The sequence below is a fragment of the Sceloporus undulatus genome, chromosome 5 (genome assembly GCF_019175285.1).
Source record: "Sceloporus undulatus isolate JIND9_A2432 ecotype Alabama chromosome 5, SceUnd_v1.1, whole genome shotgun sequence".
In the NCBI taxonomy this organism is placed as follows: domain Eukaryota; kingdom Metazoa; phylum Chordata; class Lepidosauria; order Squamata; family Phrynosomatidae; genus Sceloporus; species Sceloporus undulatus.
The window spans coordinates 28116130-28136434 of record NC_056526.1 but is presented as its reverse complement, the minus strand read 5'-3'; the positions used below and the strand labels follow the sequence as shown (position 1 = coordinate 28136434).

The 20305-nt window shown below is 39.7% G+C and overlaps 1 protein-coding gene across 6 annotated transcripts in view; it reads right to left on the bottom strand.

Annotated features, from left to right (window-relative positions):
• Nucleotides 1–20305, bottom strand: part of STAB2 (stabilin 2) — a 98597-nt gene that overhangs the window by 67061 nt on the left and 11231 nt on the right. For 5 of the 6 annotated variants that reach the window (XR_006103970.1, XM_042467108.1, XM_042467109.1 and 2 more), the window contains 11 exons: nucleotides 18362–18487; nucleotides 16589–16785; nucleotides 16190–16323; nucleotides 14304–14437; nucleotides 7536–7618; nucleotides 4785–4934; nucleotides 3268–3411; nucleotides 2758–2820; nucleotides 2530–2649; nucleotides 1704–1757; nucleotides 383–463 (listed from right to left, as the gene is read on the bottom strand). Coding sequence is in view for 5 of the 6 variants with exons in the window: in XM_042467108.1 (XP_042323042.1) it covers nucleotides 383–463; nucleotides 1704–1757; nucleotides 2530–2649; nucleotides 2758–2820; nucleotides 3268–3411; nucleotides 4785–4934; nucleotides 7536–7618; nucleotides 14304–14437; nucleotides 16190–16323; nucleotides 16589–16785; nucleotides 18362–18487 (1286 nt within the window). In the remaining variant the exon portion in view is untranslated. Of the gene's footprint in view, nucleotides 1–382; nucleotides 464–1703; nucleotides 1758–2529; nucleotides 2650–2757; nucleotides 2821–3267; nucleotides 3412–4784; nucleotides 4935–7535; nucleotides 7619–14303; nucleotides 14438–16189; nucleotides 16324–16588; nucleotides 16786–18361; nucleotides 18488–20305 lie in introns of those variants that run through there. The other variant, XM_042467112.1, reaches the window with a different exon arrangement.

Sequence of the window (20305 nt, the reverse complement as noted above, 5' to 3'; positions counted from 1 at the left end):
ATAAACAGTCCAGAGTTCACACAGTTAGTTTTAAAAGGCAATTAGTTATAATTCATAGTAGCAGCAAAGGTAGTTAGTTGCTGTTATATTTACAAGCAACTTGTAACTTTACTCTCTTGTTATTCGAAAGTAACTAAAATGGCTACAAGCTGTTGGACTGAGTGAGTCTACAGGCCTATAACAGCTAAAGGATTTGATTGCAATTCCCATCATTCTTAACTGGCATGACTGGGAATCATGGGAGTTGCTGTCCAGTGCATCTGGAGGGCACTAAACTGCTTCCTGAAACAAAGGAGGGAAAGCAGAAATATGTGACTGCTGTTGTTCAAAGTAAATTGACAAGAAGAGAAAAATAAATAAGAATTTATTTTCTTGGACATACACTTTCAGTGATGTTAAAATATATGAATTGTTGAGCCATAGTCTTGATGTGTCCTATGGAGATAAGGCTGGCAACCTCCAGCTGTAAGGAAGAATTAAATATTATAAAATTATTATTTAATTTAAGAGCAATGGTGCATTTCCCCCCTACTCCTGCACTGCAAAAGAAAAACAAAGAAATGCTCCACTGAAAGTGCTAGGAATTTATTTACTGCAGGCATTTTTAAAGATAAACCCTCACAAAGTAGTGTACAACTAAATTTAAGTCACGAACATAATAACCTAGTAAGATCAGTGGTGTTATTTAATAACAAATAAAACAAGTGACCATCTATCTGCACATGGAGCTTTGTCTCCTCTTTTGCTTTTGGTTCATATGCATTTTTATCAGCTCTCTCCTTACTCAGCGAGTAAGGGCAATAATAAAATCAAACTTCACAGTGAAACCCCCAAAGCACCATGCATACAATAGTCCCAGCAGTATGCTGATTCAATGATGGGACAAACTAACCAGGTGAGTCTTTGAGGTTTATAATGATATGGTGCCCAGCAGATATAAATCAGAACAGAATTCAACCAATATGGAGTCACTGCTGAAAGCATGTATACCTGGCTTAGCATGTGACAGTTTCAACTGTACTAGTTAAGTTTCTGAGCCAGCTTAGAAGGCAGCCCTATCTAAAGTGCACTACAACAGGAACTGACACCAGTGTTTTTTGAGATACTGTTGGTTTGCAATTCCCATTAAAATCAGCCTTGACTACGTGAAGAATCATGAGAGATGTTGAAAAATGTCTGTAATGTCTACCTCTGCATAACCAAGCCTAGATGTCACTAAAACACGGGCATCTCTGGCCATATTCTTGTATAAATATAAATATACATATGTATATTTGTTGTTGTTGTGTGCCTTCAAGTCATTTTTGACTTATGATAACCCTAGGGTGAGCCCATCATGGGGTTTTCTTGGCAAGATTTGTTCAGAGGAGCTTTGCCTTCCCCTGAGGCTGAGAGTATGGGACTTGCCCAAGGTCACCCAGTAGGTTTCCATGGCCAAGCTGGGATTCGAAGCCTGGTCTCCATAGTGCTAGTCCAGTGCTCAGATCACTACTCCACGCTTGCTCTCCCACAAATGTATATAAATATGTATACATATAAAAGTAACCCCCCCCCACACACAATTAAACAATTTTAAAAGTGAAAACAATTATGCATTGAAATTTAGAATGTATTAAAAACTCTGTACAACCTTTGCTCAACAAGATACCAGCTGGTGATTGTGTGAGCATACTCAATGTAGCACAGATATCACTTGCACTAACCTGGGTGTGAGAAACAATGTGATATTGAACTAGCTCTTGAAGCTTTCGGGAACCCTGTATAAATAAAGAATGAACTTTTTTTTTATCTGCATAGGAATAATATGAAATATCTTTTTATGTGTTAACTCACACAGAAATATCTCTTTAACAGAGGTGTTAAAACATGTTTATTGCAACATTCCTTTGGATCTACTGGGAATTATGTCAGCTATCATCATCATCATCATCATCATCATCACCACCACCATCACTATCATCCTCATCACCATCATCCTAGACACCTTGGAGAAGTTATTTTCTGGATTTACAACTTTAGTCATTCTGACTGGAGGATGCTGGGAGTTGTAGTCCAATCAATAATGTTTCCAAGCAGAGGTCAGAGCCCTTTACTCAACAAGCATCACCTACTCCTCTCCCTTTCTTTCTGAGTTGGAGAAGTGTATATCAATGCAGTAATGGGGCTAGTAACCTGGAATATAGCACATTATTCTCACACAATTAGGAATAGTAATGATCCAGTCAGTGAGGCAGTATAAGGTGGAATATCTTTTGCTAAAGTAACACTCTGGATAGAGCGGGGGAGCATTTGGGAGCTCATTACACAGAGAGGGAGAATAACTACTTATCTACATAGTAATCATTTGGGAAAAAACTAATTCTGACAAATTAACCAGTGTCAAGGATAGACAGATGTAGACAGAACGACACCAGTTGTATTATAGGTTACTTTGAATGGCTGCTCATATAGTTCCTCCATCCTAAGTTGATATTGCTGCATATTACTTCACAGGCTGAGTGCCTGTACACATTATTGAAAGACTTATACCTTACTTGACAAGAGGTAGTCCAGAGTTCCATCCCTCAAGTTATCGAGAGCATCATTGGCTGGAATAAAAACTGTATTAGGTCCAGGATGTGTATCTAACATTGGTCCCACAACAGTGTTCTGTTTAAAAATGACAACAACAACAACAACACACAGGGAAAACACAGTGGTTAAAATGTATCTTTTTAAAAAAATATCTGTAAAGTTGACTTTATGTATAAGCCTTACCTCCACCATGGATCTAAATTTGCTGTATCTTGTTTGGTCTTGAAGCACTGCCATTATAGATCTCTTAAGAAAACACAAACAGATTTATTAATCTGAGCATTACAAACACTGATGGTAATGGAGTCTCTAAATCTATTTGTACTGAAGTGTACATGTATGTATGTGTAGACACTTTTGTACGACTTTATATTCCCAGAAACTCAACATGAGTAAAGGTCTGTGATTCAGGGTAGAATAAGAAATCTCATATTCAGTCCTGTGTTCTCCAGATAGGGCTAGAAAAGAACTCTGCCTAAGCTAAATGGAATAAATGCCTTGATGTAAGATAGCACTCTCACTCTTGAAGCCTGCCACTTGACTGCTGTGTTTACTCACACTAGATTCCAGTGCTCTATAAATATGAATATTATTCCCTTACTTTCTTGTGTGTTAGGAGTCTGTCACAATAAATATCTGAATTTATTCACAACTTGAACTGTAAGCTCTACAATTAAGCATACTACTCTTCACCTCTTTGTCACTTGCAAAAGTGGGTTCCATATTGTCCAGGGCTTTGTCGATAATGTGCACAATTCCATTGGAGGCAACAATATCTCCTTGTAAGATCTTCCCTTTCGTCTTACCTCCATGTATTCTAATTCTTAACAAATTGTCCTAGAAGGCCCAAGAGAAGGAATATACAATATTTTATACAATAATGAATTTATGTTTATTTCATTCACAAAAGTCCTGAAATATTATATAAAGTGATGATATTCAGCACCCAGATCATCAAAAAGCTGCCTGAAATGAAGGAAAGAGAACATATAGAAATTCAGTACTGTCCGTAGTCCATACATTACTTATAGTGCTCATAGAAATCACTAGAGGAGTGTCTTCAAAGATCATGGCTGAAGTGGTGACATTACTTATATGGATCACCCAGAAATAGGAAATTGAGTGGGAATGTATCATTGTGTTACTAAAAACTATGGGCCCTAACAGACAGGCCAAAATAAAGCTGCTTTGGATCACTTTGGAGGTATGCTGTTTAAATGCTGCATGCATCCTAAGTGGCCGGAAACCTCTTAAGACGCATGTGTCATTTAAACAGCATACTTCCAAAGTGACCCAAAGCTGCTTTATTTTGGCCTGTCTGTTTGGGCCCTAAAATACGTATTTATTCCTCTCACCAATCCCTTTTCTGAGTTTGGGAAACTACTACATGAAGTTTTGCAACTTGATTTCTCACATACCCAGACACACTGGTAGGGAGAATTGAAGTTAAAAATAGCTAGATATGCACAGAGAGGAAGGGAAAAACAAAAGTTTCATGAGATGCTCAATGACAACAATGAAAGAAATAGCAAGAGAGATTAAATAAACTGGGATAAATGCTAACACAACACTCCTGCCATCAAAAAATGGACAATATATAATCACAATAACTAAAAATTGTCAGCTCATACTCCAAACAACCTGAAGAAGAACGAGCAGTCCTAGTCACCGTGATCTGACTCACATCTCAATTTAATACTTGTGGAGCCCTGCAAGGAGGGCACCTCATTCTGACCTCTGCAGGAGTGCCAGGTGATGGACAGAGACTGTGTGAAGAGGCAGCTGCCTGTCATTCACTACAAGAACCAAAAACCAGCAGCAAAAGAGAGTAGGTAAGGGAGTGAATTTGTTGGAAATTAGGGGCTAGAATACACCGGGGACACCCCAGAGTATTCTGGAAAGTGAAGACAAATTCCAAGCTCGCTGAGCTTCTCCCTTCACACTGCTGTTATGACATGACTGAAAGATCCAGTTTGACACCACTTTAAATGCTATGGCTCAATGCTAAGGAATCCTAGGAATGGTAGTTATGTGGGACATTTAGCCTTCTCTGTCAGAGAGCTCTGGTGCTACAACAAACTGCAGTGCCCAGGATTCAATAGGATTGAGCCAAGGCAGTTAAAGTGGTGTCAAATTGGATTATTTCTGCAGTGTAGATGCAGTCTATGACAGTGATATTGTAATGAAAAAAGTATTAAAATATACTGTACCTTTTCATCATTTAATATATCTGCTGGCTTGCCAGTCAGTGTATAAACCATACTTGCATTATTCAGACTATTCAGCTCTAGCTGTCCAGGAAAGATATGGAGTTTCATAAAATATTGGGCATGCTCCTTATTAGAAAGAAGATCTTTAATCTGTAAAATTAAATGTATGAATTATGTAGCATATCATGCTGCGGTACACTTGGAATATGAACAATTTTCAAAATAATGTGAAAGGCTGACACTATTGAAACAATGTAGTGGGGGGATTGCTATGGACAGCTTGCAATTTTCAAAGGGTAAGGGGAGGTTACTATCTGAGCAGCAGTGCTTTCAGATTTTGGAGAACTCTTAGGTGTAATGCACTCCATGTGTCTGCTTTTTCGTTAGCACCGGTGCTAGCTGCTTTGCTGCCCCATCTCCTTCCCATTGCTAGTACATTATTTTAATGGCTTCAACTGGTTTTATATTGTCTTATTTAAAGTATTGTACAGTTTAATGAGAATTATATGGCTTTATTAGAGCCAGCATGGTGTTGTGGTTTGCATCTTGGATTGAACTCTGAGAAACCAGGGTCCTAATTCTTGCTTGGCTTTGGAGACCCATTAAGTGACCCTGAGCAAGACACACACTCTCAGCCCTAGAGGAAGGCTGAGAAAGGCAAACCCTTTCTGAAAAAAAAATCTTGCCTAGAAAACTCTGTGATAGGGTCACCTTGGAGGTCACCATAAATTAGAAGCACACAGTAATATGAATATGGTTGAATAGTCGTTCACTCTTAACAATACTCGCATTGTTGTAAACTGTTGTAAACTGATTTTATTGTATGATGCCCTGAGATCCTCAGACAGACAGCAAGATATAAATAATAAAATAAAACAAAACACCAGTGTGCTTGACAGAGAATATCTGAACATATAGGCAGGGACTGCTATTTTTCCTTTATACCATAAACATTGTCTGGACCAAGAGATGGGTTTATTATCAGATTGTCATCACTTGTATACTCAAAAATGTTGATATACAAGTGTTGATCATTATACCTCTCCATAGCCACACTTCCAATGAGTAAAAAAAAAAAAAAATGTAGGCAGCTGTATTGACTCTGACCAACAAAGAAGTTCTACCAGTATCTTTTGTAAAGCTAATGTGTTTTAAATGTCACTGGAGACCAAACCACCCAATATGCTTTCTGTAATAACAAGAATAGCTCACAAAAATACATTGTGGGAAAATCCATTTCCTCCACAGTTACAGTGAAGAATGTTAACTAAACCTAAACACAGGCAATTCAAATGTTATCAGCCCAGGGACACGAGCAGCAGGATTTAGTTGCTAATCTGTCTCAATATCAATTGTCTTCACCAGAAAAACAGATGTTATGGTCCTCCTTTTGTACCTATGTCAGGTTATAATCCTTTTCAGACATAAGTAGACATATTTAAAGTAATTAATTAGATTAATAAAAATACAATTTTTGGATCAAAGGATTATTAATCAGGTCATAGATGAGATCATAGCTCATAGGTGAGATCTTGTTTCACTCTTGCAGTTAATCATAATGCAATTACACCATGTTTGAGGATCTGGTGTTAAAAGACATAGAACACATGAAGTACTCTCTGAAACATCCTTGGCATAATTTATCCTTACAGCAATATTGTGCCCTTAACTGTCTTATTTCTAAAACCAGATGATAAGGGTGAGGCAATTATTATTCTTAACAAATATAATTATCTTTTTGAGGTTTGTAGACAGTTACAGAATACAGTGGTGCCTCGGGTTACGAAATTAATTCGTAACGCGGCCGCTTTCGTAACCCGAAAAGCCTTCGTAAGCCGAATTGCCATAGGCGCTAATGGGGAAAAGCTGCGATTCCGTGCGAAAAAGCCGAAAAAAGCACCAAAAGTTTTTTCGTAACCCGAAAAAACATTCGTAACCCGAAACAATAATTCCCTATGGGATTTTTTCGTATCCCGAAAATTTCGTAACCTGGGTATTTCGTATCCCGAGGTACCACTGTACTCAGAATTATTGCAGGCTTCTTCAGGATCCTACTTCTTCTATTCAGTTCACAGTTCTCATTGTAATATAAGAAACTAAACATAAAAAGGATGGGGAATCCTGAGGAGGAGGGCAGATCATGCCATTGTTGCTGATAATCAAAAAGTCCTTGGTCTCTGACTCTTTGAGCCTTGAGCCCATTACACTACTGAATGCCATGGAAAAGAGGAGGCACAGATCCAAAGGACTCTTGTTAGTAGGCTCCCTGCTGGCGTGGGCCTTTTAGCAGCTGCCCAGTTGGCTCACACTGAGTAAGTTAAACCCCTAAAAAAACTAATAGCCTGAAGAGAACTGTATTTCATTTTGGATATATGCATGAAGCTCTAAGTTTGATGTCATGTCAGTTTTGTAACAAAACCAGGAAAAAAGGAAAAGTACATGATATCCAAAAGAAAGTGCACAAGCTAATTTTCCTCCAAGATAAATATCTATTTGGCATTCCATTGTTTTTGTATTTGTATGAGAGTCTGGTTCAAGTTGCTAGGGGAGTAGATTTTAGTGAGTTTAATCTTGAATGACACACAAAATCCCAAAGAAGGAGCTGTATTTTTGAAATGATTGGATAATTGTTTCTTCTTTTTCTAGTGCTTGGAGAACTGTTCCTTTCTAGCTTTTGGAGGTGTGGTTTTTCATAGAGCTAAACAAAGTCATCCTTTAAAATGTCATACCATTTCTGAACACTGCACTTACTTTAATTCCTTTGAATCCCGCATTTGTTGGTACGAGCACCGTGAAAGGTCCCAAACTAGTCAGTGGCCATTCATAAGTACTTTCTTGAGAGGAAAAAAAGAAAGAAAGAAAGAAAGAAAGAAAGAAAGAAAAAGAACACAAAAGACAAATCTGAATATTATGGAAGAGTTTCTTTCTAAGTGTATAAAATAACATTTGTTAGTTTTAACAAATGTATTGGAACAAAACAAATAGAAATAAATGATGTGGCCCAACTAATCCCTAAAAGCGGGATTACACTTGAGGTTCCTGGGTAACCTTCTTGCTTGCACCATCTCTGTTGACCATTGCTGCTTTGACCATTTCTTTGTTGTTCAAAGCATGAGGAAGGTGGAGCTCTCCAGATGTTCTTGAACTGCAACACCGATCGTGTTCCTTACTATTGCCTAGCTAGGACTGATGAGACTGGCAATGTGGCAACATCTGGAGGGCTACATTTGCTAGCCTCTCTTTTAACCTCATAGATAGAGAAATGCTGCATCACTTTTATGCCTTTAAAACGACTCATTCATTAAATGCCCATATCTATGGTTTTTTTAAAATCAGGGTTCAGCGCTTCAACACTGACATGTAATTGGCACGTTGTAATATTTGTGTTTATTTACAAAGATATAAAATGATCTGGAGGATCTCACAACTCCAACAGATAGCTAGCTGAAATCCACTGCTCCTGCAGCAGATCTCTAAGGAGACAGCTGGCATTTGTAAGGTGCTTTTACATAGTCCGAATTCAACTTCTTTTGTCTTACCTCAAGTCCAGTGTATGCAGTGGCAGATGATGTCTCCCATATCAGTGGGACAATGAATCCACTGGGTTTTAGTTTGAATTGTAAAAGAACTAACTAATGTGCTGAATATAGCCTGAGGATAAGATTCAGTACCTTGGAGAGTTCTTTCAAAAATAAGATTAAAACTCTGTGGGCAGATTCATCATCCTATCAACCTGGACACTAACAGCCACTACTGATGTACTGTAGCAATAGCAATAGCAAGTACATTTCTATACAGTTTATCAGTGCACTTAAGCACTCCCTAAGTGGTTTACAAAGTGTAAGCTAATTGCCCCCAACAATCTGGGTACTCATTTTAGTGACCATGGAAGGATGCAAACTTGAGTCGACCCTGAGCTGGTATTGAACTCACAACCTTATGGTTTGTGAGTGAGTGGCTGCAGAACAGGCATTCAACCACTGCACCACCAGTGTGTTACAGTAGGCCCTTCTTATACGCGGATTTGCCATCCACGGATTTGAGCATCCGCAGATGGCAAACCGGGAAGTTGTCCCCAATGGCAGCGCTTGTGCCATTGCGGATAATTTCCTTCTCCTCCCCTCCTCTCCTTGCTTCCCTCCTCCCTTCCCTCCCTGCCTCCCTCCCGATGGCAGTGTGGGAGGCCAAGAGGCCTCCAGAACCGGCACTCGGCCTCCTTCATGCCTCCGCCTCCTCCATACCTCCGCCTTCGCAGAAGGACCAGATACCGGTGTTGGAGGCCAAGAGGCCCCCAGCACTGATACCCGGCCCTTCCGTGGTGGTGGCGGCGATGATGATGGTGCGGGAGGCCTTGAAGGCCTCTGGCGCTGCTGTGTTCCACTTTTTTTTCCTTGCCGCCGCCAGGCCTTTTCTGTGGTGGTGGCGAGGAGGCAGAGCACAGCAGCACCAGAGGCCTTCAAGGCCTTCCGCACTGCCACTCAGCCTCCTCGTCACCGCCACAGAAAGGCCGGGTGTTGGAGCTGGGGGCCTCTTGGCCTCCAACACTGCCACTGGCACTTCCGCGGTGGCAGCAAGGAGGCAGAGACTTGGCCTCCACCGCCGCCACTGCCACCTGGCTTTTTCTGTGGTGGCGGCGGCGGCGGCAGCAAAGAGGCCAAGCAGCTGCACTGGAGGCCTCCCAGCCTGAAAGGTAAGTAAGAGGGAGGGAAGGGAGGCAGGCAGGGAGGAGGTAAGTGAGGGAGGGAAGGGAGGAAGGGAGGCCAGGGACTTTTGTTCCCAATGGCGGTGCGCATTCACACGAGCTGCCACTGGGAACAAATGGGACTTGAGCATAGGCGGATTATGGTATATGCGGGGGGTTCCAGAACAGATCCCTCGCATATACCAAGGGCCCACTGTATAATGTATATAATATCAAACATCCTTTGAAGATCATTTTGAAGTTTCAGCTGCTACAAAATACTTCTGTTGGTGTCACGACCAGCCAAGTGAAGGACTCGGAGGAACTCAGAGGAAGCTGTGACTCCTCAGGTGCAAGGGGAGAGTGAGGCTGTACCAGGTCCCAGTTCTGCCCTGTCAGACCCCAGCCTTGCTCTTCCAGCCCCAGTGGTTGAGGCTCAGCCAGGCTCTAGCTCTGGGGAGCCCCCTCCAGAGGCTCAGCAGTTGAGTGTGGCTCCTGAGGAAGAACCAAGCATGCAGGTCCCTTCCTTTAAGCAGAGAAGAGCTGAGAGTGCTTGCGTGCATTGGTCCAGGAGTCTGGCAGAGAGGCAAATTACAAACAAGCCACAGCTGGCACCAGGGAGAGCGTCTCGTATTTAACCAGCTGGGAGACACTAACTCAGTGCCAGAGTTTATTGCAAGATTTTTTTGGTGTGATTGCTGCTGGCACTGGCTCCATGTTTCTTGAACCCTTGTTGCCTTGACTCTTTGACTTTGGAACGGACTGGACTACTGCTACCTTCTGGCTGCCCTGACCTTGGACCAAACTGACTACCGTGACCTCTGATATCCTGACTCTGGCTTTGGCTTGTGGCTTGCTCTCTCTGCAAGGTCTGTAGACTGATTTTCAGTTGCATAGCTGGCTTCCTTGCTGAGCCATTCTTATCGGCGTTTGTTTGTGTGTGCTGGCCGCAGTCCAAGACAGTTGGCTGCCAAGAAGGTTTAGGTGTAGGACTCATATTATACCCATTATGGCTGGCCTATAATGGGTACCAATCACTATCAGGCTTGTTGTAAGGCCCTGATAAAATATTTCTTAGTAAATGATTGTTTGAACCCATATTTTAAAATGTAACCTGTAGCACAAGCTGTGATAATAGCTTAATAAATTTTCCTTACACTTGTAATTTGAATCAAATACAGAAAATCAGAACTATTGTTATAAATGAATATCATCCATGAGTTATTCTAGTTTACTACAGTGGATCCTTGTTATACGCTGGGGTTTGGTTCCAAGATCCCCCGTGCATAACAAAATCCGTGTATGCTCAAGTCCCATTAAGTATAATGACATAGCAAAATGGTGTCCCTAATAAAAAATGGAACATCAAGGTAAATTTATACTTTTTTTGGAACATTTTCAAACCGTGTATGCTTGAATCCGTGTATAAAATATCCGTGTATAAGAAGGGCCGACTGTATTAGAAACATAGCAGCTGGAAAATACAGAGTTAGGAAATTGAAATGATACAGTGGAATGATGGCCTATCTATGGAAAAGAGCTGTGTCTTGGTGACAGAACATATGCTTTGTGATGAGAAGATGCTAGGTTCAGTCTTCTGGTACAGGTAGTTTGGCTTGAGTTCAATGGGACCTCAGTAAATATTGAGGTCCAGATGTGCATCCAGATCTGTTGATTATGAAAATGACCTATCTTGTGGTATTTGTTGTCCTGAGCTTGGAAAATTACTTTAAAAGATTACTACTGTTACTTGTAACAATATTTATTAGGTAATTAACTGCATTGCTTCTCTACATTACTAAGAGCTTTTAAACATACCTGAACTCTGTTTGGGGACAAAGGTAATTGATTGTTGCTGTTGTTGTTTAAGTGAGTTTACACAAGTCTTCCCAAATGAAGACATCTCTTGTGCAACAAAATGCAGTCCTCTTCAGTTTTAGGCCATCATTTTTGTCTCTTTGAAAATACTAGACTAAATTATCGTTTTCATTTGGATTACTGCCATACATTTCTATTGTAGGTTTTCATTTTATTGCTACATGAGGAATGGGAGGAAGAGTTTTGCTAACTTGAGAAGGAAACAGGATGAAGAAGTTGGAAGTGGAAACTGATAATGGAAGATAGCAGGGAATCGCTAGAATATAATTAGCTGCAGTTTCCAGTGCTGTTTCAGAGGGGAAAAAATAAATGTTTCAGATGTTTCAGAGTTTAAGAAAACCCCTCTTGTGGCCTACAAACAGAAAGTGGCTGCAATCCTATAGGCCTCAATACCACAGTAGGTCCACTTGCAGGCCTACACCAGGTTAAGTGAAATGCCACCCACCAGAACACCCTCTGAACCTCTCCTGCATGGCCATTGCAAAAGTGTTTGGTTACACACCCATAGGCAGAAGTAAAATGATTGCTGCAGTACTTGAGACCCCTGTAGGATGTTGGCAGATCTCAATACTAATGTCATCATTTTGTGTCTGGACACAGGGAGATGCCTCTACAGTCTTGCCTGTTCCCTGTAAACTGGGGAATCTGTCTCTCTCTGTATGTGTACATGTGTGTGTGTGAGGGAGAGAAAGAGAGACAGAGAGAGAGAGATGTGATTCAGAGGCTGTTCAGTAAGTAGGGTAGCATTGGGTACTGTGGAGAAAGGGAGGGAGGGAGGGAGGGAGGGAGGGAGGGAGGGATGGAATACCAACTCCCCAGAACCTAAAAATGGACATATGCACACACAAGGGAAACTAACAGGGTGCTAGCTTAAATATATGAAAAGATAGAAAATACTAGTAACAACACTATATAATACTAGTAAACAAAGCTTGCATTCTTGAAATATAGATGTGTCCTAGTACTTTGTCTCAGCCACTCCCACCTTAACTTAGAATCAACACTCCTCCCAAAGACTAGGGGCCTCTTTTCACATTGCATAACCACAGCACTATAATTCCACTTTAACTGCCATTCCTCAATCCTGTGGAATTCTGGGATTTACAGTTTAGCAAGGAGTGTTTATAATTCTTTGTCAATGACCAATAGTGCCTCACCTAACTACAAACCAAATGACACACAGTTGCATAGGATGGTTTGGAGTCCTCCACTTGTCCCATCACTATGGCACCAAAATTACCACCAACATTGAACAACTGCTGCAATCACAGACTTAGTCTCTAGTATTCCCAGGGGCATGTGTGTATATTGCCAGAATAATATATTACACAGAAATTGTTGGAAGTTACCTGGTGTACTTAGAAATCTCACAATGGCTTCCTGGAACACAACATGTAATGCTGTCTAACACCCCAGCTTCACAAGGACACACTCTTAGCCAGTTTATCATATCTCCTTTGTGGTTCCCAGCCTGCACCAACACATTCCAAAACTGCCTCCATCATTCATATGGTCATCCACCCACCCTGACCTTGGGCAACATCTTTCCTCCTACCTTTGTCCCTCAACAACCAAAATTAACACTGAACTTGTCACCTCATAGAATCATACAGTCGGACCTTCTTATACACGGATTTTTTATACACGGATTTAAGCATACATGGTTTGAAAATGTTCCAAAAAAGTATAAATTTACCTTGATGTTCCATTTTTTATTAGGGACACCATTTTGCTATGTCATTATACTTAATGGGACTTGAGCATACACGGATTTTGTTATACACGGGGGATCTTGGAACCAAACCCCAGCGTATAACAAGGATCCACTGTACAATCATAGAGTTGGAAGAGACCACAAGGGACATCCAGTCCATCACCTTACCCATAATTTTTGCATCTCTATGGCTATTCATACAGTCTGATTAGAAAGATTCTTCCTAGGTACAGGTTAACTCCACATGTTTACTCACTAACATTTTCTCCATCTCTTCATGATCCTAACTGAACCTGTCCTAACTGTCCTCAAAGACAAACACTTTTTTTCACTATCTCATCTCTCACTTCACACTGCGCCATCTTTTCTGTAACTAAATCTAAGAAGTAGCCACATAGTCTGGAAAATTATATGCAAAGGGATCTTGTAGCACCCTTGAGACTAACTGAAAGATAGATGTTGGTAGCATGAGCTTTCAAGATTTGAGCCTACTTCCACAGATACATTTGATGGAGTGGAAAGCCCAGAGACAAACCTATATAGCAGTCTGCGGGTGTGAGAGTGTCCATAGGAATGCAAGAGTGTGTGGAGTTTTTGGTGTGGATATGAGGTGACATGCTCAGTTTTAATGATGGTTGTTGGGGATCGAGGCTGTTCACTCCACCAAAGGCATGTGAGGAAGTAGGCTCAAGTATATGAAAGCTCATGCTACTCACTCCTATATTTCAGTTTGTCTCAAAAGTGCTGTAAGATCACTTTGCACACTAAATAACTCCAACAAACTCTACATCATATTTCTAACTAATTCCTAGCTCTGAAATTAAAAATCCCTTCAAACATTCAGCCAGTCACCAGTTACCCTCAATGTTCCATGCTCTCTTCCTCTCCCAACATATCACTTGCCTTATACATCATGCACATAATCACACTTTACCTTAATTTATCTAATAAGCATGTCAACATTTTTACAAAAGACCACATATGGAACTACAGCACTTAAAGTAGAATCATAGTGCTTATTTGTTTACTCTGAAAAGATGCCAGAAAGGAACAACTTGCTAGAACTCTTCAAGTTCATTGTTCTATTTTAAATACTAAAAAACCCTGAAAAGTGCAAGCTTTGGCATCTAGGATTAGAATTTAGGAGACAAATAGTTCTAAATTGCTATGCTTCAGTCAGTTGTAATGTAGATTACAAGCAGTTACTCATCTAGTTCTACCTTTTTGATTGAGCACATCTACTTACCAAAGAGTTCTATTGCAGATATTAGTTTTCCTTGCCATTGTCCTCCAGGTTTGGCATCTATGTCTCTAATTTGGTCCATGATATTTCCATAGCATATAAAACCATCACCTACATATCCCTTTTGGCAGGTACATCTATGCAGAAAAACAAGTATTACTGGTTTGCTAGATAATAAACAAACATACATAGTAATATGTAAAATGTCCCATACTAAATGTTTATTATTTGTAATTTATAATGTCTATTATCCAAAGAGCTATTTTAGATCATGGAGGGGAGAGGCTTCAGGCGTATTTGGTTTTTATTAAGTCTTATACAATAACATAGACTGCTATTGCTACCCTCTTCATTTTCAAAAATGTTTTTATTGCTCTTGCTGTTCTTGAGCATGGGGCCACTGGCTCTTTGGATCTTGCTTAATATGTACATATTTTATTTCTGATATGGACCTATATCCCAATTACATTAAAATGCATTTCTTTGGAGTTAATAAATTTATTTCAACAGAACTCAGAAGCATTACATTCACATTACGAGGACTTTACTTGTATTAGTTCAGCAGACATTTAGTAGGTGATTAATTCATTCTGTATTTGTAACTGAAAAGAGCTGTCATCACATGATGCATTTAGATAATACAATATGGGAATTTAATCCACATGTCCTACACATTTATTTCATTTGAGCCCTCTTTGTTAGCACTGCTGGCAGAACCCCTTTGAGTTGCTCAAAAAGGGAGCCCAGAACCTTCTTCTTCCAACTATGCACTGCCTGACACCCTTTTCTCAAGACAGAATTATTTTTGCTATGTTTTGGCATAACTAGAGGTGGTTGTCATGGCTGAACACCAGAGTTCACTTTCTTCAACACTCTCCAGGCCACAGTCCTGTCACCAGAAATGAGATAATAATATGTATTAAGGAAACATTTGGCAGGTGCAGTTCTTCCTCTTCCAAATAAGCACTCTTAGTTGGTCCAGTTTATTTCAGTCATGGACCAGCAGATTAAAAAAAAACCCAGCATGTTAGAACATTGTGATTGGAAAAGATATGCTTGTTGAAAAACCCTTTTAAAGCTGCAGAAACCCACTGAAAGTGGAACCTAGCAACTCCAAATATTGAATATTGAAAAATATGAAGAAGAAGAAGAAGAAGAAGAAGAAGAAGAAGAAGAAGAAGAAGAAGAAATGGGTCAGTTTAGATGCAGTGCTCCCAGTTTTGTTGACTGTGTTTGACAAAGCTGGAAATCAATATCAGATTCATATATTCCTCCTTCATAGTCAGTGAAAGCTGATATCTGTGCGGTTGTTAATCTGTTCTTGGTCTGAACCAGTCTGAGGGATAATGCCCAATACTTTGGGTAGGTCATTTAAAGCTCAAACCTGGAGCAGATGTACCACCCTGCTGAATGAGAGGTACCAGCTTCCACTGCTTAGATTTCACTTGTATCTCCCCTCCTTCCATCAAATTCTGCATGGATATCTTGGATTCTTTCAGCCAGAGTTCCCTGTTTCATCCCTCTTATATCTACAACTGGAATCTTTGGGTTAACATTGGTCTCCTAACTAGAATACTGAGCCAGGATCTGATTGCTGTGTCTGTTATGAACAAATGACCAAGACCTAGTACAGATATGCATTTGGAAATACACACATGGAAATGCATATTCTGAATGTGTTTTCTCACAAAAGATATAATAGCCATTTTGCTGTTCTGTTCTATCGCTTTTGATCTTATACTTGGAGAAAGGTGGGAAATACATAAATAAATAAATAGTATTTATTTTTACATGAAAGCTTACCTTTGGACCATTCCTATAGTTATAAACAACTTAATGAATTAACAGTGTACACTTCCCCCAAAGATGCTAGAAGATAAAGGACTTACAGAGTTTGTCCTGGTGCAACCATTGTGCATTCAGCATATTTATGACAGGGGTTGTTATTTACACAGAGGTTTGTCATGCTGCATCCTAGTCCAGGCACAAACTTCGTGAGATGTTCTTTGCATTCACAGTGGGACTTACATTGGGAAGAAAAGAAAGGAGGTTTAATTGGAGGAAATATAAAACTCTGCTCTAACTCAAACAATGCCATGAAAGCAGAAAGCTGGTATAGCAGGGAGCATTAAGTATGTAAGATTCTTTCAGTTACACAGTACCAATGAAATAGTGATAAGAGTTTTCTGTTTGAGTTGGTTTAATACTTTGTATACCAAAGCATTTGTCTGTCTGTGTGACAGTGTGTGTGTGTTTAACCCTTTCAGGCTAGCATTTGTTTCACATACCTTTCCAGGTCCATCATATTTACAAACTGTAGATTCTACAGGGCAATTCCCAAATTTTTCTTGGCAAGGATCTATTGGCATACAAACTTGGCCATCTCCTTTGTAACCATATTTACACACGCATTTATGATGATTGGGTCCCAGATAGAGGCAATCAGCGTGAGGATCACAGACTAGTTTTGCACATGGATTGATGGCTGGGTAGAGGTGGAGAGGAGAAGAGTAAAACACATAAGTGAAAGAACAAACAATTATTGTTTTCTTTTTTCACATCAAACAAGGGTGTGTCACTTCTATCATTTTTTCTAGTGATAAACATAATCTCACCATATCAAAAACTGAAGGGAACAAGAGAGTGATATGTTTTTCTTTACCTCTTGGCAGAATGGTACAATGACCATTATAAGTAGTTCAATTAGATGGTGACCAAAAAACTGTCTAGCACTGGCTATTGCAAGAGGACAGTTGAAAGTAGATGAGAAAAATTATTTTTGACTTTGAGACTGGCCCAATATATTTTGCTACCTGAGGTAAAGGATAAAATAGTGCTCCATTCAGTGTAAAAGTAGGGCTAGGTCTGCTTCCTACTAACTTCAGAAACTGGTGATGATGATAACTCGCTTAGTACTGCCCAAACAGGGTGCTGTTGTTGATATGCTACAAGCCCAGTATGGTTTAATAGTTTTAGCACTGGACTAGGATTTTGGCAACCAAGGTTTGAATCCCCACTCAGACATGGAAACACACTGGGTGACCTTGGGCAAATCACACCTTCTCAGCCTTAGAGGAAGGCAATGGCAAACTTATTGTGAACAAATCTTGTCAAGAAAACACTGTGGAGTTTATCAGATGGGAAGAATTTCTCTTAATTTCAAATGAAAAGAAAGTGGGGCCAGAATGCATTCACATGAATTCGCTAGTTCAGCGAATTTACGTGAATTCAAATTGTGTTTGAACTGATTTTCCATTGCCTGAAAATAGCTTGCCATTGCCAGAAATTGTGTGTGATCATCTCTCACACAATAATGTGAAACCCTATGATTGCATTCAGACTGACTTCCCATTGCCCGAAATTGTGTGTGGTGGTCTATCATGCAATAATGTTAAACCCCAGGATTGCATTCGGATTGCCATTGGATTATACTTCCAATTTCGCTTGTCTGATAATGTCCTGTGATAGGTTTGCCTTACGGTTTCCATAAGCCAAAAAACAAACAAACAAATCCCCCCCCCAAACTTGCAAGCACACAACAGCATGTACCCTCATTCAGCTCTAATATGGTTAAATGCATAATGGTTCAAAGTCAATTTTTTATGAATTAAACACTCAAAGCCCTGGGCTTGTGTGGGCAAATGTGTTCTAACTTTTTTGTAAAAATAAAGTTGTTTCTGTTCCAAATATGACAATATATTGGGAATTTTGAAAAAAGGTTTATTTTAAAAAATGTTAAAACTCCTCATTTTCTCATGTTCATGTGCATGAAAACAGTGTTCTGAAATTAAAATGGATTCACTTTTATGTATTTTATCTGTTTATTAAAATATTTATATCCCACCCCATATCATAGGATCTCAGGGTGGCATGTAATCAAATCTGTTTAACAGATTTAAACAATGAAAATCTGTAAAAATAATTTAAATAGACTAAAAGCACATTAAACAAATTAACAAGTTAAAATAAGGCAGTTAAAACCACAACAACTTAATGTATATGCAGGTTTGGTCTTTGCTGTGTTAATTTTTTAAAAATTTAGATAAAACCTAGTTACTTACGCTCACATTGTCTGCCATCCCCTTCATAGTTGGGAAGGCATCTGCACTCCAGTTGGTTTCCGCTGGCAGCAGATATGGAGCACCTGGAGGTTTCTGGGCACTGCAGCTCCTGGCATTCAGGTATTGCTAGGGCAAAAAGAAGTTCTATAGAATCATGGGTTACCACACTAACCACTCTGAGCAAACAAACAAAAATCTCTCAAATGTCATCTATAACAAAGACAAATGGATGAATCTGGGATGCTCACACATGCTGAGTGTATAATCAATATGTTAGAAGACTCTCCTTCCAAAGGTATTAATGTAGCAAGAATAAAAAGGATCAACCATTTAAAACAGTGATGGGTATCTTTAACTCTCCAGATGTGTTGAACTACCACATTCTCTTATCAGTGGCTATGGAGGCTGGGATTTCTGGGAAATTAATTCTAAAACATCAGGACGGCTGAAGATTCTCCACCACTGCTTAACAATGACCGTTGAACCATGAAGTGCACACAGTTTCATGCATACTAGAGGAATAATACTCAAGTACTCTGAGGGATGATACCAAGGCCTAAATTCATGTGTAAATCCCAAGTACATTAGTACTGATTTAGCAAATTCCTATTGATTGCATGGGTCTACTCTAGCTGTGATTTTGGATTAGCTAGGAGTTGAATTTAGGATTTAGGGAGCAAAAATGGAGGGTATCAGTAGTGTTTATCAAATTAGAATTGATCTGGAATTGGAAACACTGTGGGAAGGGTTGGTATATATTCAGGGCAAAGCATGGTAGCCAATAATGTAATCTATTGGTTTAGACAAGCCTGGACCAGGATTTTTTATTTGTTGCTGCTTCATTGTACTGGTAGTTTCTGAAAATAAGAATTTTTTGAGGTTTGTAAGAATGCCCTATGGTTAAAAATGTACACTATGTATATACATGAGTAGCTATGTACACACCTAAAGCTAAAGTGCTACACTTCAGAAAGCTGAGTGGAAATCTAAAATAAGCTGAAGAAGGGAGTGAATAGATGTCCTTGCAATCTGACCACATATACAAGTTCTCTGAAATGTCAGCTTAAAAACACACAGAAACTGTAACACAAGTTGGTGATACTTCGTGCAATGAGATTCATTGTGTGATATTTCTTCTTTCCCAATAATGTACCTACATTGCACATGCTACAATTCTTCTTACCCCGTAACATACCATATGCTACCATTGCTATACTAGTAAAAAAAAAAAATGGCTGGTCTACATAGACCTTTGAGAAATAAAATCTATTTCAAGAAAGAACTCAGAAAAGGCAAGAGGAGAGGGCAGCTAGAAGGTAACTAAGGCCTGTTACAGACTGCCAAAATAAAGCTGCTTTGGGTCTCTTTGGAGGTATGCTGTTTAAATGATGCATGCACCCTAAGAATCCGGAAGCTGCACCAAAGCTGCACTCCAGTGCTTAGGAATGGAGTGTGGCTTTGGCGCGACCTCCAGACTCTTAGGACCCATGCATCATTTAAATAGCATACCTCCAAAGAGACCCGAAGCAGCTTTATTTTGGCAGTCTGTAACAGGCCAAAGATATTGCTTAATATGAATCTTCAGATTCTTGGTAAGTAAATGCAAGTAATTATGAAGGAAAGATAAAGGCTGGCATTCAGTGTTGCTATTCCAGATTCATAACACAAAGTTACAGTTCTGTAACTGCTCCATATTAAAAAAAGACAATATACTCTTCCTACAAGTTTATGTAAATGCCCCTCAGCCCACCTTAACAAGTAGCCAGATCAGGTGAAGGAATTCTGTTCATGTGCTGATTGTGGCACAAAGAGGATGGTCCTATCAGTGAATGAGGCTGGGACAATCAGAAGCAATAGTTTAGTTGGATTTGAGAAAGTGAAATATGGCAGATGTACCTTGATACACCCACTGCAACTTAGCCTTTTGAATGGCTTGCTATACAT